This window comes from Rhineura floridana, chromosome 9 (genome assembly GCF_030035675.1).
Source record: "Rhineura floridana isolate rRhiFlo1 chromosome 9, rRhiFlo1.hap2, whole genome shotgun sequence".
Lineage (NCBI taxonomy): Eukaryota > Metazoa > Chordata > Lepidosauria > Squamata > Rhineuridae > Rhineura > Rhineura floridana.
In genome coordinates, this window is record NC_084488.1 from 120,728,703 (window position 1) to 120,747,379 (window position 18,677).

Genomic DNA, 18,677 nt, shown 5'->3' on the forward strand with positions numbered 1-18,677 from the left:
TTATTAAAGCATTCTGAGAATTGTGAGGGGAACAGGGGACTTCTAATAACTCACAGCACCCTTAACAAACTACAGTTCCCAGCATTCTTTGGGGAAAGCCATGATTGTTTAAAGTGGTATGATACTGCTTTAAATGTATAGTGCAGATGGGGCATCCTCAATGCACTAATAATCATTTATCTCTTTTTCCAGCCACAATGAACATATCAATCAGCCTCAGCCCACTGGTTCAGCTGGCCCAGTGCTGTGTGCTCTGACTGGCAGCATTTCCCTGAAATCTCAACCATCACATCCTGATTCTTTTATCTGGAGAGGGCAGGGCTTGAATATCTTCTACCTGAGACCCTACATGGTTTTTCAAGGAATTTCACTAATATAATGCACTTTTGTAGGGTATTTTTACTAATATATGCATTTCCACACACACTCTACCCTGGAGTATGCCGTTTTCTACGCATTACTTGACTGAAGAACAGCACCACTGCAAAATTCAGAGAAGCGCAAATTTTGAAAGATGGCTGTGCTTTGGTTCACATATTGTTTCGGAAAATGCAAATCACCTTTAAATGAGAATGGAGCTGAACTTCTCCCCTGTCTCTAGAAGCCACAGATAGCCTTCTCCTAGGTCTGTAGAAGGCAGCTTCACATGTTTTCCACATGTGCTTTGGGACAAAAGGGTGTGCACCAAGGGCACCTGTCAACACCGTCTACCACAAGGGGTCTTTTTCTTTAATTCACCAGGTGTAAGATGAAGCTCGGTTGCCGTGGCATTCGCTGCTGGTCCTCTGTGGACCCTGCTTGCCCTTTTGTTGCCTGACCACCTGCCTGCTCCTTCCAGCCTGTCGCTGCCTCATCACTATCAACTTCTTGCTGTTTGCAAGGCAGCGCATTAGACGCAGCAGGGACTTCTAACCTCTGCACCCCTCTTCCCTCCAGGGAGTATTAGGTTTGCTTCTTTATGTCTAAAAAGGATGTTTTGTTCTAATACATTTTTAAAGATGTTTTGTTTTAATATATTTTAAAGTCTGTTTTTAAGATGTTTTAGAGCGCTTTTAGTGCTTTTGTTTGCTGCCCTGGGCTCCTTCTGGGAGGAGAGCGGGATATAATAACAACAACAACAACGATAATGATGATAATAATAACCACGTAAAGAGGGCTGGTGCTGAGGAGAGAGGCTGGATTTTAAGAGCAGAAAGGAAGTTTAAAAGGACTATTTTTAGTTCTTTTTAAGTAGCCCCCAACAGAAGAGGTCAAAGGAAGAGCACAACAGCCTCTAAGAAGGAATGTTCTTACGCCTCTGGCTGTGACATGCATGAGGATGCTGGAATTACTGGGCAGAAGAGGGAGAGGAGAAAGGAGTCTAACCTCACCCTCCCCATGAAAATGTTGCCGATAGCAAACAGCAGCACCCACGCACAGGGATGCAGGCTGCTCGCAGCACTAGCAGAAGACCCAGTAGCGTACAAGGGGAGCATGTCAGTTCAGAGAGCATTCAGAAGAAAAATGGATTACACTTCAAATTGAAGAAGGCAAATTATTCGTCCGTCTAGTACAAGGGAAGCCAACATGGTGCTCTCCAGATGCTTTGGACTACAGCCCCCAAAATCCCTGACCATGGTCCATGCTGGCTGGGTCTGGTGGGAGCTGTAGTCCACAGCTTCTGGAGGGCACCATCTTGATGAGTTTTCATTTAGTGTAAGGCAGACCACATTGGGTTGAATCAAGGCCACTGGCTCATCTAACTAATTTGTTCTGCTCTGACTGGCAGTGGCTCTCTAAGATCTTAAGCAGGAGGCTTGTCTTACTCAGCTCCGAGATCCTTTAAGCAGGTAGATTCTGTGGATGGATCCTGGGACCTTATGCATGCAAGGCATGTGTTCTATCACTCTGCTGTAGGTACTCCTGCAGTACATATATTAATGACCTGTGAATTTGTGTGGATGCATCAAGGACTGGCATCAGCACCTGGTATGCTTGGACAGCTGCCAGACCACCAGTGCCCTGCCAGGGTCCATTGCTGATACCTACCCCCCAATTATTTTTCTGGACCCCAAGCAGTGTCAGGTGCCTGGATCTAGCCAGTCTCCATCTGTGTTGGAATTGGTTTAGGCTTCTTTTTTTCACTTGCCCTTTTTACACTTACTCACCCTTTTATTTACCTGCATAATTTTATCTATCCGCTCTCTCCAGACTATGCAAAATTTGATACACCTCTATCATACCACCCGCCCCATTTAACTTGCTTTTCTCTCACCTAAAAAGTCCCGAACGTTTTGTGGTGGGACTTCTCTTCATACGTTGGCTCTATAATACTTTGAGGGCCAGATGTGCTCTGCCAACTCAGGATGAGAGAATGCCTAACTTGCCAGCCGGATTTGCCCAGACCTGACCTCCTTGGATAGGCATGCAGTAGCCATCTATTTACAAGATTCATTTGAAACAGTGGGGAATGCACTGTGTAGGTTTTTAACACACGTACCTTGAGGGGCTTGTGGCTGTGTGCTTTGTGGCCGTCTGCCACTGCTGAAGGCCTCTGGTTCACAACTGTCAGCAGGTGACGCTGATGGACCAAAGCCTCTTTGAACTCTTCTTCTGTTTTTGTTTCTAGAAGTTTCTGCCGGAAGGTTATATCGGAGAACATTGTGGCAAAAGTCCGCCCCACTTCTGTTGCAGTTTTAGTACTTTTCTGAGGGGAAAACAAGGTGTCTGTTATTATTCTGGGATACCAAATATACCAAGCTTGCGTTTTATGTTATCTCCTCGCTGATTTTGGATGTGGTATTTAAATACAATCAGAGAAAAGTGGCCTTAATGAAATCCTCAGGAATATCATCCATCAAATACTGGGACAATCCAGCTGCAATAAACCAACAGGAACCTGCTACTTCAGCCAGAGGTGAATCACACCAAGTGTTGCTTCAAATATACAGCCTTTAAAATAAGAATAAAAGCCTTCTTACACATGATGGTTAAATTTATATCCCACCCTTCCTCCCACAGGGCAAATCAGGGGGTGGTGAAAGACGAGCTAGATCAGACCAATGGTCCATCTAGTCCCACATCCTGCTTCCCACAGTAAGTCCACCAGATGCATCGGGAAAGTAGGGCATGAAGGTAAAAGCCCACTCCCCTGCACAGGTCCGCAGCTTGGGAGTACTCCTGGACTCGGCTTTGAGCCTGGAGGCTCAGGCCTCTGCTGTAGCAGGGAGTGCTTTTGCTCAATTAAGATTGATACGCCAGCTGCGCCCGTTCCTTGATTTGTCAGACTTGACTATGGTGACACATGCACTAGTTACATCCCGATTAGACTACTGTAACACGCTCTATGTGGGGCTGCCCTTGAAGACTGCTCGGAAACTTAAATTGGTACAAAGAGCTGCAGCCAGAATGTTAACTGGTGCTGGACTTAGAGAACGTACAACCCCTCTATTGTACCAGCTCCACTGGCTGCCAATTTGTTTCCGGGCACAATTCAAAGTGCTGGTTTTGACCTATAAAGCCCTACACGGCTTAGGTCCAGGCTATCTGTTAGATCCTATCTCCCCTTATGAACCTGCTCGGCCTTTGAGATCATCTGGTGAGACTCTTCTCTCTATTCCATCTTCTTCGCAAGTTTTTCTTGCGCAGCCACAGCATAGGGCCTTCTCAGTGGCTGCCCCTAGATTATGGAACTCTCTCCCCAATGAGGTTCGTACGGCTCCCTCGTTATCGTCTTTTCGTACCCAGTTGAAGACTGTTTTGTTTAGATGGGCTTTTAATTAATAATGTTTATCATTTTTTAATCTATTTAGGATTTAATGTAATTTTAACTGTTTAATTGTATTCTTGTTTTGATTCTTGTTTTGATGGTTTTTTAGTCTAATTATGTTTTAATTGTAAGCCGCCCTGAGTCTTTTGAGAAAGGGCGGGGTATAAATATTTAAAATAATAATAATAATAACTAGCATTCAGAGGTAGACTGCCTCTCAACCTGGAGGTTCCATATGACCATCATGATTAGCAGCTATTAATAAGACTTTTCTTACATGAATTTGCCTCAAAACCATCTAAGCTGGTTTCCAACACTGCCAGCTGCAAACCAGGAGCGCCATTTATTTATTTAATTTATTTATTGAATAATGGTATGAAATTCCAGGGTGGCTTACAAACAATATAAGCCAATCTACATAAAAGCACATTAGAGCCATAGTACAGTATCCACAGCAGCTACAAATAATAAAAGGTTGATATGAACAACCAGCAAATGCTTGGGTAAAAAAAGATGGGTCTTTAATCCACAACCAGTCACGGCTGGTGCTTGTCTTACATTGCAGTGGGAGGAGTTGGTTTCAAAGCTGGGAGCCACAGTAGGAAAGCCCTTCAGTTGTTCCAACAGGGATTTGAACAGGCGGGCCTGATCTCTCAATCCTAGCGAACAGGCAAGTCTATATAGGTAAAGAGGTTTCTCTAGGTAATTTATTTTTAAGGTGCTCAGTTCCTAAGTTGTATTACGCTTCAGACTGCATGTGTGGGATATGCATATATATATATCATATTTTGGAATGTCCCCAGACATAAAAAGATCTTTGCATGTAGTGATATAACGCGTTGGGGAGAGTGTTTTGCTAAACCTAACTCATGATGAAATAATTGAGGGAGGGTGTTCTTTTTAAAAACTGTAGACAATGAGATTCAAAAATTACCACTATATCCACTGGTACAGTCCCATCTCACTCTACATATTGCTTCAGAGAAAGGTTCGCATAGGTCTAGGACCTTGGACTTTTTAGAAGAGAAGATACGACACCTGCAGCCCTTCAGATGTTGATGGACTCCAGCTCCTTGTTGGAAGTGGGGCAAGAGCAACTCCTGTTTTGGTCTTTTGTTTATGTTCCAGAAGGGAGATAGAGTTAGGGTCCTCCAGATGCCTAGACTTGACTACCTTTACCTGTGATGCTCTGACTTCCTTCCTTCCTTCGCAGACTGATATGCTTAGGGAAACTTATCTGCCCCTCCTCCTTCTGCCCTCTCCTCTCTTCTCTTCTCCGACTGTCCGAGAGAGAAGAGACACCTTTGTCTCTGCTCTCTCTCTCTCCTAGCCGTGAGGGCAACTCCCAAACCGGGGCATTGCGCCTCTAACTTAGTTAGTTAGTTAGAACTAGGTATGCCTTTCTATCTACTATGTATTTCTATAAATAAAGTAGGTTTTCTTATTTTACTAAATCTTAAGTCTCAGTGATCTCAATGCAGGGTAAAAGCCTGCTACTTAGGTAAACACACACACTGGCACACAGGCATTTATTTCAGACCGCTGTTGTTCTCTGCTTAACAAATGTACAAATTTACACAACAACACTCCTGTCATACCTGGCCAGCATGGCCAAGGGTCATGGATTATGGGAGCTGGGAGTCCAGCAACATCTGAACAGGCCACTGTTCCCCCATCCCCATAGTGGAAAAAATATATACATACATATCATACACAAACCCAACAAACAAACAAAAATTCAATTAAATTGGGATCTGAACATCAATATTCCACAAAACAGAATAGTATTAAAAACAACTTTACGGAATGAATAATTTGTGAAAAAAATCACATCAACCTAATAAATATAAAGTAAACCAAACACATTCCAACTGTAGTAGATCTCTGAAGAAGACCTCTGGTCAAAACACGTTTGCTTTAGTTACATTTATGCTGATTTGATTTTTTCCCCCAAATGTGCATTTGAAATTATGTCAGTTTTAATTTGTTCATATTCATGATATAAAGTTGTTTTATAAAACATTTCTTTTTTGATGGAATTTTGATGTCCGTGATAAAAAATTGTTTTGTACAACTAACTCATGTTATTCTGTGCTGTGGAACGTTGAAATCCCAATTTGTTTGAAGGTTGTGGGTTTTTTTACATATTACATACATTCATACATATTATAATTTCATATTCCTGTAGTTTTGAGATTAATGGCAGGAGAAGTGGATTTTGCGAGCCATTATGGTCACCAAGAGACTTATACTTTGAGCCTGAAAGGATTAATACTTACCATCTATTATGCAATTGTCTGAGGACCTAATTGCCCTTACTGCATTTGAACATATTTCTCACAAACATCAATTTCATGTGGATACTTATCTGGATAGCTTATATTGTTATAAGTCACTTGGAGACCTTCGGGTAACAAGTGGCTGATAAACTAATAATAATAATAATAATAATAATAATAATAATAATAATAATAATAATAATAGATCTATATGTTTAATTTTTTTATAATGTATATATAAAGATTATAATGTTTAAATAATAATAGATTTATATGTTTAAATTAACATGGATGCTTTGATGCTTGTTGTATCTTAATGTGAGCTGATGTGTTTTGTTTTTTTCCCTTCACCTTAAAAACATTCTCTCCCCATTTCTTGGTTTTTCTTTTTATCTTTCCTTCCTTTGTTAAATTGTTATATAAAAAAAATTAAAAATGCCTATCAAAGAGTAAGGGAAAAGGTGCATTTTTTTAAAAAAAAAATCATGTTGTAAACAAAAGTAACAGCCAGCCTTCTGCTTCAGGAAGATTCCAAACCTAAGTCGACAGAGGAGGAAAGCCTACCATTTTCGGAGGAGCAAGCACCAGTATGACGAATCTCACTTCGCAGGAGTTCTCCCCCCAGTTCTGAGGCCTTTCGAGGCGGCTGATGCAAACATGACGGCGCTGAAGGGATTTTATAGTGCAACTGTCAAACAAGACAGGATTAGATCAGCAGAGGAAACAATACATTTGTCTTCAGCAAAAGCAAGCAGCTTCACAAGGAAGGGCAGTAGGAGCCTGCTGTCACAGATGGCTAATGAAGGAACACATATGGACTAGTAACTTGCAGGACAGAAGAAGAAAGGCCTCAAAAAGTGCACATCTGCTAATGCAGAGTAGGTGTTAAATCAGGTGTAGGAAACCTTTGGTCCTCCAGATGTTGCAGAACAACAGCTCCCCATCGTCCCTGGTCATTGGCCATACTCGCTGGAGTTGACGGGAGTTGCAGTTCAGCAACATCTGGAGGGCGAAAGGTTCCCCTCACATGTGTTAAATTCATATTTGTTTGAAGGAGCTGCATGAAATAGTCACAGACTAGATATGCTAGAACACCTTAAGAAGTGATTCATGGAAGAATATGAGCTCCTTGAAGGAAAGGTGGGACATAAACGTAATAAAACAAGCAAATACGAACTTGTGGGTAACTAACTCCCTTCATTACACTCCAGTGGGAGATCATTTCAGTCTCCCTGGACAGTCATTAAACAGGCATAAAAGTTGATATACTTTTTGTCATCTTGTACTCATAGTAACTGATGTGGGGTTATTTTTTCTTTAAGGCCAGGATAAAAAAAAACCCTGAGTATTTCATCACTCTTTTAAGAGAAGTTTTCTAGACGTTGCTTGAAAATATGGTGGCTTTTAAAAAAAAACTTCTAAAGAATTAGAACCAAGAAAGAATATTAAAGGACATTCAAATTCTCTATGTTTTTCCCATTGTTCTCTCTAATAGCGAACACAGGTGGTGAGTGCTGACAGAAGCTGAGTCACATGGGCCACTGAGAAACCTGAGGGAGGTAGTGGCATACTTGGGGGATCCCCGCAGTTTACGTAAGTTCCAAGGTCTTATTTTTAGAAGGCTGTTTATTTTTTAAAAATCTCAGTTCAGTCCTCATTGGCCTTAGAGTGTCAGCTGAAGAAGTAAAACAAGAAAATGGGGGAGAGAGGAATGCCAAGCTCAGAGGGGATGGCTGCGTTGAACCTGGGACAGGAACACTATTAGGAAAGAAGGCACAGCACAAGATTTTGTTGCAGGATCCCAACAATTTCCATCATTTCTAAAGTCCACACAGCAAGATTTCTCAAAATTTTAAATTCCAGATTTCAGCATTTGAGTGAAATAAAGCTAGGGTAAGAACGACAGATTAAGTCCAAGTGCCCGTTTATCACATTCAGGAAAAAAATTATATGAAAGTCCTATTCATTACATTAAAACAGATGGTATAGCGCAGTGGGGAGGAGAGTCTGGCTGGAAGTCCAGAGTCTGCGAGTTCAAATCCCCACTTGTGTCTCCTGGGTGTCACGGGCCAGCTAGAGATCACCCCCACAGGGAGTGGCTCAGGGGTTATGTGCCCTGCCATCTGTGCAGCCGTGGGCAAGCTGCAGAGTCCCAAGGAGCCCAGTTGCCCCCCCCAGCTGGCAGTTGTGGACAAGGAAGGGGCTGGCTTGTGCAGCTGTGGCAAGCTGATCAGGCCCTAGCCAGCTGGGGAGGACTAGCCTCAGAGGGAGGCAATGGTAAACCCCCTCTGAATACCACTTGCCATGAAATCCCTATTCATAGTGTCGCCATAAGTCAGGATCGACTTGAAGGAAGTCCGTTTCCATTGCATTAATTACATTAAACTAAGAAGCCAGGCTACAAGACAATTTTGTGGATTCCTCCTTCCCCTCTTCTTTATGTTCACAGGATAATTACCACACTCCTCAACAGCCATTTCCCCCCTAATCTGAAATCACATGTTCAAAAAGGCATTGGCGTTTATGTCTGAAAAGTAATGCATCAGCCAGCCATTCAAATAATGACCACTGATTAAAGGAGTTGGGTGGGGGCTCCAGTATTTGGACCCAAACTTGCTCTTCCTTTTCCTTGCACACATTTTTCTTTATCATCCCTTCTGTAAACATCCTGAGCGGGATTGCCCAGAGCAAGCTTCCCCGAGAATTGGACGGAGTCTGAAAGGACTGAATTAATTTCTTCCACACAGGTGCATTTCATTAGCATGTAAGTGAATCCATATGGGAGTTACTGAATGGTGAATGAAATACTTTTGGATCGACACCTTGATAGTTAAGTTGCTTGATTTATGCAAAGTAAAACAGCCCTGAGAACCAAAACAATGGTGCTGTTGGCCAAGCTCATTTCCATTGTGTTGCAAAAGACATGTTCAGTTTCTCCAGCACGCAAAAGATTTCATTTCTCCCACATGCTCTGTCTTTGTTGCTTTCTATCTTACTGAACTTTCTAAATGACCCTGCTCTCTAAGAGAAACTCCAAACCTAACCTACAGTCTGGATATCCCCTTGTCAAAGCTAACGAAAATACATACCAACTGAAGGCTTCCCTGCACAGACAAGTGCCTTCTCCTGTCTACCTTTGGCCAGAAATCAAGGAAGATTGTGGTGGTGCCCTAGCAATTCTGTCTCCAGGGAGGAAGGTGCAAGACTCCACCACCATCACTTGAATTATTATTGATAAAACTAAGCTTTCTGGGAGGATGAGGTTCATTTATGGGGGGTCTTTTAAAAGGAAAAGTGCTTCAGAATCATGAAAATGCATCCAGAAACTTCAACTGGTTGAAAATGCTGCTGCCAGCCTATGGTCTAGGCCAGAATGAAGAGACAGGGATGCCAGTTTCAGTTTCTCGCCATTTCTCATTTTTACAGTCTTAAGTTCAGTTTGAGATTTTATTTTTTTAAGAAAAAGTCCTCATGAAAATTCATCAGCATTTTTTGCAAAGCTATTTCCCCTGACACAATGCATTTTATAGGTTAATTTCACTACTATATGCCTTTTACCCTACTATATGTATTTTTAGTGCATTATTAGGCTGGAGAACTGCATTACAAAATTTGGAGAAGTGTGAATTTTGAGGGATGGCTGTATGCATAAGTGCAAATTAGGTAGGTTTACCTCTAAAAAGAAATTGAATTGAATCCCCCCATCCCTATGAACAGATTACACAACTCTGATCCTATTTGATCTACTTGGGTTAATTTCTGGACTCCGTTCAAGATACCGGTTCTTAATTTTGAAGCCCTAAATGATCTGGGTGCTGTATACCTTGAGGGCCGCCTTCCTGCTGTTTATTCATCCTTGCAATTCCTGCTTCGCATCTGAGGTCTTGCTGAGCGTTCTATGGCTGGCTGAAGCGCATCAACAAAATGTTTCCCCACAATAGAAAACTTTCTCTGTACCATTAAATAGAATCAGCCAATTTGTATTTAATGCTTCTTAGAGCCACATCACACATGCAAAATGTATGCACTCATGACATGCACATTATTACACAGTGTACATGTCAAGGAGATCAGGAATGAACACTGGCCACAGCTCCACACTAGGTGTGCAGGGCATGACAAACACGGAGTGCATGAAATGGCTCTTAGTGGAGTAGTTTGAAGACTTTAACCTGGAGATAATAATACATCAATACAGGTGGAAAATCTACTGTGAAATTCCTCCATTGCACAGAACAAACAAACAAACTTGAATATAATTTACTCCAAGATGTTAAATTCAATTCCTTGCAATCATAAACGTGCTTAATTTTAATTGCACTTACACCCTCTTGTACATATTCGTGTTTATTGCAATAAAATGCACCAGATAAACAGACAGTTCAGTTTCTAGGACTATTAGGAGTATCTGTCAAATCGTTTAGCTTTGTAGACCATTTTACTCTCATACATATTCAGCGGCAGAGCTAAAGTGCATGAACTAAGAGGTGAGCAGCTAATGTACTGTAATGTAATGCAATTTGGCATTTTGTTCTGTGTATTCAACGAGCCAAGCCTTTTCATTTTTAAACGTTTAAATACAGTGACTGGAACATTTCTGGGAGTTCGGAAAAAGGGGAGAGGAAAACGACGGTAATACTTTTTGTGTTTGTTTTATTGATCATGCTTTATACCTCACTTTCTTTTGGTTCTGAGGCCCCTGCAGCACCTTGGATAGCTCCTTTAAAGTTCAGACTAAAACTCCGAGTGAATTCTACAGCCCCACTGACATGGAAACATTAGCTGCCCGGTGGGAGTTGTAGTTCAGTAACATCCAGAGGGCCAACACTGATTTAAAGGACTCTGAATGTAGTCCATAAAGAGGCTGGCGGAAGAAGCCTCCTAAAGCTTTAACTTTCTGTAACACTCTTAACAATCCCAGCACCAAACAATCTCCCACTTTCCCTTTTTGCATGTTAACAAGAAGGCTTGGCTGGAATTGACCTCCCAACCATTTCCCATGACAATGTGACAAGCAGCTCACAATGATTATCCTGCCAGCCATCTTGGCCTACTCAACCTTCACTAAAGGGAAGCCTGGAAATCTTCTTAGCGGACAACTGCCTCAAGTCACTTAGGCATTTCTTGGCTGTGAGGCAAATTCAAAGCTCTAGGTTGTTTAGGCCGAAGGGAAAAATAGTTGAGCGCTGTCTGTGTGCGCTATGCGGGGAAATGAAGAAGTGACAATGGACTTGAGTTCTGTCAACTCACAAAATACACACGACTAAAGCAATCACACATGTTGAAAATAAATAGAATACTTGCATTGTATCTTAAAAAGGGGGTTTTGAGAGGCATCATTAAAAGACAATTCATAACTAAAGGATTTCTAACTAGGAACAATAATTATCTTTACCATGGCAATGAACAGAAATGCCATCACGCACAACCTCTAATCTAGACCGGAGTGGTAATGAACAATGGTTTGATTACATAATAAGGTACTACCCAGAATTATTTGTATGGATGTCTAATTTGTATTAGTGAATTGCTCACATTTGCATTCCTGCTTTTCAGGGTGGCAGACATGGAGGGCTATCTAATTTTCTCCTTGCAAGAACCCTGTTCTAGACATCCACACTGATGACAGATCTGTAGGCAGGAATAAACAGACCCGTTAAAGGGGAAATCCTTAAAAATCTGGAAATATCAAATAATAAATAACAAAATAATTAAAACACTTACAAGGGGGTCTGAGGGGGACTATTCTTCTAAAAAGGATTTTTGACCTTTAAACTTGTAAAAGCTGACTACAGCCTAGAGTGGCTAATATGTGGAGCTCCTTCCCACTGCATGCTTCATATGCAAACAACAGGACTTGATTGTCTTCCATCGCTCTCAGGGAGAACTGTATGGTTGCCCTGAGTATTTACATGGATTCTGCAGATTCTGAAGTAGACCCATGATCCAATCTAGGTCATGATTCGCATGGATCAAATCAGGTGAGTCTGCTTTGGAATCTTTGTTTGTCAGATTGCTGCTTCGTTCCTAATGGGTAGGTCATGATCTCCGTCCACTGGATCTGACATTGTCATGGGACATTCCCATCTGGTTGGCAATTAAGCCAAGGCCTCTTTGATGAGCCAAATCACGCTGAAAATACAAAGAGGAAATATGGCCGGCAGAGGGATGACTAGGTTGGTCCAAGTGATCCCAAACCACCTTATGGCTTGCATGTGTGACTTTGGACCAGTTGACCCAAGCTATGAATCGGTGATCCCAAGCCTCACAGCTGACCTAGGATTTGAATCAGGTGTCCCCTAGTCCAGATCAATCACTGCCCACTATACCATGCTGGCCCTTACCTATCTATCTAAATATCACATTTAGATCCTGCCTTTCCACACATCCCACTCTGCAATAAATAACTAAATGATGAAACAACAAGAGCAAATCACAACATGTACAAATAAAAAACACCCAGAAAAAGCAATAAAACTGGAAAGCTATAAAACAGAGGCCAGTTAAAAGCCTATTTAAAAACAGAGTAATGGAAAAAACAAGACTCATCTAAATAAAAAAGGTCTACACCTGTTGGCAGAAGGATATCAGAGAGGTGGGAGAGGGGGCTCCCTTCCAGAGTCTCGGGGCAGCCATTGAGAAGGCTCCTCTCTTTAGTTCCTGCCGAACATACTTTGGATGTTGGCAGTATTGAGAGAAGAGCATCTCTGGAAGACTGTGGAACCCAAGGAGGCCCGTAATAGAGAAGTTCAGCTTTTCAGGTAACGTGGTCCCAAGCAGTTGAAGGATTTATAGGACTTAATAAGCCCTCTGAGGCGTGCCTACAGAGATGGCCACCAACTTGTATGGCTTTAAAAGAGGATTGGACAAATTCATGGAAGATAATGGTATCAAAGGCTACTAGCCACGATGGCTATGATCTGCCTCCACAGAAGGAGGCAGCATGCTTCTGAATGCCCCTTTCTGGAAACTGCAAGAGGGGAAAGTGCTCTTGCACTCAAGGTCCTGCTTGCAGGCTTCCCACGGGCCACTGTGAGAACAGGATGCTGGACTAGATGGGCCACTGGCCTGACTCAAGCAGACTCTTTTTAAGTTCAGTGATTCATTCTATGGACTGCAATGTCACACAAGTGACTTTGTGACGTTATTACAAATAAACTGTGGGAAGCGCTTGGTCAATACAACCTAACCAGAACAACTGATGCTGCTGGTGGGGTGAGGGCTCTGGAAAAAACACAGACTCTTAACACACAAACAGTTGGCCAGCTTCACAAAGATATCCCTGAGAGGGGCGCGGTGAACGGGGGCAAGGGACACAGGTGCTTAACTTGCTTTTGATTTCTTTTTTTTTTTTGTAAGAACAGGAAATAACATCCAAAAAGAAAGAATCCACAACTACTAGAGCCAAAAAAAAAACAAAACCCCAAATGAATTCTCAGACAGTGTATGGAATTTTTCTGGTGGGACAATCACTTTACAACAATACCCAGCAATGAAATACTGACATAACTCATTGTCCTGCCAAAATGTCAATAAAGGGACAGCAGTGTATCTGAACAGAAAAAAAACTTCCACATGCTGAGAGTAACTAAAGCAACAGCTGGTGGTCCAAATGGATATCATATTGCCTCAGACCAGATCTCTAAGTGAGGCATGGCATGATTCGTCCAGAGTCAGTGACCCAGAGAGGCCCTTCCCTCTCTCTTTGTATACACGTGCAGGCCAGATCAAAGCAAGCTATTCTTTAACAAAGCAAGGATGAGGAATGATTCTCTCTTGGAACAGGTTTGTATAGAATTATGGAATGTGCTGTCATAAAGTACTTCACACAGTGCATAATTAATTTATGGAACTCATTGTCTCAAGTGCCGCATTGGGCTTGTTCTGGGAGGAAGGGCAGGATATAAATTTAATAAATACTAAATAAATAAGATGTGGTGAGGACAACTAACTGGGGATGGCTTTATTTATTTATCTTATTTATTTAACAAAATTTATATACTGCTTGATTGTAGAGAACCTCTGAGCGGTTTACAGAAAACATTAAAATGATCAATCACAACAGTTAAAAACAAGTAATTAAAAATACTTGAAAACAATTAAAACAGCAAGAGACTAAAAAGACTGAAAAGCATCCGCATCTATGTGTGTGGATAGGCTTGCGCCTAAACAAGAATAATTTTAAGCGGGCGCCGAAAAGAAGACAGCAAAGGCACCTGCCTGACATCAATAGACACGGTTCCAAAAAATAGGTGCTGCCACACTAAAAGAACAATACAGGTGTAGAACAAATATTATGTGGAACCTATAACAGTGCCAGTTCTGCATATCGAAGCGGTCGAGTGGGCACATATGGGGCAAGGCAATCCCGCTAGTAAACTGACCCCAAACTGTTCAGGGCTTTATATAACAATAAGAAGCACCTTGAACTTGGCCCAGTGACAAACTGGCAAGCAGTGCACACCGCTGAGCAGAGGTGTTATATGCTGAAAGGGTCTCACCCCTGCCATGAATCTGGCTGCTGCAGTCTGCACTAACTTTAAAAGGGGATTAGACAAAGTGATAAGAGGGCGCTAGCAATGAAAACGAAGTGGAACTTACAGATTCAGAGGCAGTATATTTGTGAATATGTACAAAATGAGAGGGCTGTTACCTTTCTGCCTGCCTGAGGGTTTACTGGAAGCTTCTGACTGGCCACGGTTCAAAGCAGGGGGCTGGACCAAATGGAGCCTTGCTCTGGTGTAGTAGGGTTTTTCTTATACAGTCCTGTGTTATAGGCTAAAAGAGCTCTTAAGAGGCACACAAGGAAGTGTATCGATGTGCCAAGCAAACTGGAATTCAGGAAGAAGTAGCCAGAAGGCAGCTGAACACAAGTGGTGCAGCTTTGCTGACCTGGTCCGAAATGCCCCAGCATTATGGGTTTTATTTTAAAAGCAGACAGACTGCTTTTCAAACAAACAGACTGGCTTACAAAAATGTATACCAACAAATAAACCATGATACCTTTTAAAAACCACAGAAAAACAGACCTTTCAAACAGTATATAAAATGCTATTAAAACCAGCATAAAAGCAACATGGTTGTCCCAAAAACCAAGCCACAGACTAGCCACTGAAAGCAGTAAAAAGATAGGCCAGTCTTTACCAGCCAGATGCCTCCAGACATTTTGTACTAAGCCCCTGCCACCATAACTGTGAAAACGAAGGTTGATGAAGGCTGACATAGGTCGTTAAGGCCCAGTTAAAGGCCTCAAGAGAACCTGCTTAACTTCACACAGAACAGAGTTCATTAACTGAGAGGCCGCCGCTGAGAAGGCCCTGTTCTGTTTGCCTGCCAAGCTGTTTTGTTTTAATATATTTTAAAGTCTGTTTTTAAGATGTTTTAGAGTATTTTTGTTCATTTGGGCTCCTACTGGCAGGAAGGACGGGATATAAATTTAATAAATAACCACAACAATTTTAATTGTAAGCCAGACTTGGTTGAAAACAGGATAATACTACAATCAACAAATGTAATTGAAAATGGAAATGGACTGCCTTCAAGTCAATCCCGACTTATGGCTACCCTATGAATAGGGATTTCATGGTAAGGGGTATTCACAGGGGGTTTATCATTGCCTCCCTCTGAGGCTAGTCCTCCCCAGCAGCTAGGGCCTGCTCAGCTTGCCACAGCTGCACAAGCCAGCCCCTTCCTTGTCCGCAACTGCCAGCTGGGAGGCAACTGGGATCCTTGGGACTATGCAGCTTGCCCACGGCTGCACAGGTGGCAGGGCATGTAACTCCTGAGCCACTCCCATGTGGGGGTGATCTTTAGCTGGCCCTTGCCACCCAGGAGACACGAGCGGGGATTTGAACTCACAGACTCTGGACTCCGAGCCAGGCTCTCCTCCCCACTGTGCTACACCAGTTGTCTAACAAACATAAATACATGAATAAAGAAAAGACAATAACGCTGGGAAAAACAGAAGGGAGTAGAAAAAGAGGAAGACCAAACAAGAGATGGATTGATTCCATAAAGGAAGCTACAGACCTGAACTTACAAGATCTGAACAGGGTGGTTCATGACAAGATACTATTGGAGGTCACTGATTCATAGGGTCGCCATAAGTCGTAATCGACTTGAAGGCACATAACTACAACAATTACCTGTCTTGATGCATTTGCCTTAATGCACAGAAGGGGAACATCTGTGGTCCTCCAGATGTTGTTGGAATCCAGCTGCTGTCAGCTGAAGCCAGCATGACCAATGGACAGGGATGATGGGAGTTGTAATCCAACAACACCTGGAGGGCCACAGAGTCCCCATTCCCGCCTTAATGCAAACAGCTTTACACATAGTTGTGGGGGAGGGGAGAGAAGAAAAAAAAGAAAGGAATTCAGCAGCTCTCAGAAAACAGCCAGTGTAAGAGAAAAGAAGGGAAACGGACAACCCTGGCTGCGTACTTCTAGGGCAGAGCCTTTAAAAATACCTGCATTTTCAAATGACCTGGACTCGCCACAGTAATTCAGGCCACAAATGACAAAAAAAGCAGCCTTCAGTCCAGGGAGAAAATTACTTTTAAATCACTTGCAGACATATTTCAGCTCTCCTCAGCACATTTAGGGCTCAAGAGGAGGTGGGAAAATGTGTCATATGAAGATGAACTGTTCATATTATAGCTCAATGGTAATTTGCCAATTTCAAATGCTGCTCTGCAAAGTTGCTGCGATTGCTGGCTCCAGTAACTCTGTTCCTTGTTCCAAAAAGTAGCCCGTTGCCTATGCATCACTGATCATCCAGGTTTCCAACAAGGACAACTTCATTTGCAGATTACAGTAATCAGCAAATGTGCAACGTTGTTGCACAGTTTGCTGAAGGCTTAGTTCGCTGGAGGCTATTTTTGCCTCCTTTCTAGCAGCTATGTAGCTTTATAAAATTAAATGAAGATTTCTCTCCCCTTCACGTGCCTAATAATTGCAACAGAAGGAGACAGCTCTTTTCATCATAGCTTTTGACTTTTGGCAAAGGAAAGGAGGCAGAATTTTCTGAAAATAGAAAAAAAGTAAACAAGCACATTCTGGATTGTCACTGTTTGCTTATTTCTGGTGCGGACAACATGTGAGCCACAATCACAGAAACAGAGAAGTCTGCCACCATCTGCTACAAAAAGCAAGCAACCAAGTTGTTGCTTGTCGTTTCTGGGCTGTCTCAAGGCAGAATATTAAGATTCCCAGAATCTCAGCTTTGCAAATCTGGTCTCCAACAACTAGCAGTGAATGCTGCAGGAGCATGATTCTCCACTCTGTCTAGTCCAGCTTTCACCAACCTGGTGCCCTCCAGATGCTTTGCATTATAGGCTGGCTGGGGCTGGGGGGAGTTGGAGGGCACCAGGTTGGGAAAGGCTGGGTAATCTCTTGCCTGAAGTAAAAAAAAAAACCTTCTGTGAAGAAGTATGAATGATGCAGTTTTTTAAAAAAGCCAACTACAGAGCTAATACAACTGATCGGTTATCAGGGGGTTAATCTCCGAACGCAAGTGGTCCACTTAATAGTATTTCATACATCTCACCAGCACTGACCAGGTTGCACCTAGAGATGGGCAAATGTGTCAAGTTTAGTTTCTCTCAGTTTGCCATTTTCCCAATCTTAAATTCAGTTCTCCACATTTTCGCACCAATTTGCAATTAAAAAAAAAAATCCTCATGAAAATTCACCAGCAATTTAATGGGAATTTCTCCTATTATACACATTTTTGTATGCAGTTTTGACTCTTATTCATACTTTGCAAGCAAGTTTCTCTAATATGATGCACTGCTGTATATTATCTTCACTAATCCGCACATTTCTATGCATACTTTATACACTGGTTGGCTGGAGAAATGCATCACAAAATTCAGAGAATTTTGAAGGGTAACTGTGCTTAAGTTTTGGCCATAAGGCGGGGTATAAATTTAATAAATAAATAAATAAATAAAAATAAGTTTGCATATTGGTTTGAGAAGCATGAATCAGGAAACTTCTCCTTAAAATGCAAACAAAATCAAATTTCTTCCTTGCCCCTAATTGCAACCCCATGTTGGGAGCAGCAGCCTGGGCTTGAACTAAGGCAAAGAAGAAGGGATGCTCTAACGTGCTTGAATTCAGCCTCTGATCAACACAACTGCATCCAACGATGGTCACACAATCAGCAAGGTCTCCGCTAAATAAAAAAAATAGAGCTAAACTGCTCCTCTTCTCACACACACACCATAACACTCATAGCCTCATAACACTTTGAGTAAGCAGGTGCCTCTGGAACCCTAAGGAGCTTTTCAGACAAGATCCGAGGAGCTGTTGGGATCTTACCGTGGTTCATGATAGATGCTGTTGGAGGTCACTGATCCATAGGGTCGCCATAAGTCGTAATTGACTTGAAGGCGCATAACAACAAAAAGGCTCAATAATTCACCGAGTACAGGAGACGGAAATTTCTCCATGCATGGAGGTAGAAAATATCACTTCCATCAAACTGGGACACCTGAAGCTGGGTGGGGCCATACCTCACCCTGAAGCAGCAGTGACTATTTGCAGATCCTTCAAAACCACCAAAAGCCAAAATACATAAATTGCAACATATAGGGAGTCAAACTATTAGTCCACATAGCTCAGTTTTGTCTTCCCTGACTGGTAGTG

At 42.2% G+C, this 18,677-nt stretch overlaps 1 protein-coding gene across 8 annotated transcripts in view; it reads right to left on the reverse strand.

Annotated features, from left to right (window-relative positions):
• SLC4A11 (solute carrier family 4 member 11) overlaps positions 1-18,677 on the reverse strand; it is a 202,550-nt gene that overhangs the window by 66,135 nt on the left and 117,738 nt on the right. For all 8 annotated transcript variants that reach the window (XM_061583520.1, XM_061583521.1, XM_061583517.1 and 5 more), the window contains 2 exons: positions 6,592-6,715; positions 2,480-2,686 (listed from right to left, as the gene is read on the reverse strand). In XM_061583520.1, the coding sequence (XP_061439504.1) occupies positions 2,480-2,686; positions 6,592-6,715 (331 nt within the window). The remainder of the gene's footprint in view (positions 1-2,479; positions 2,687-6,591; positions 6,716-18,677) is intronic.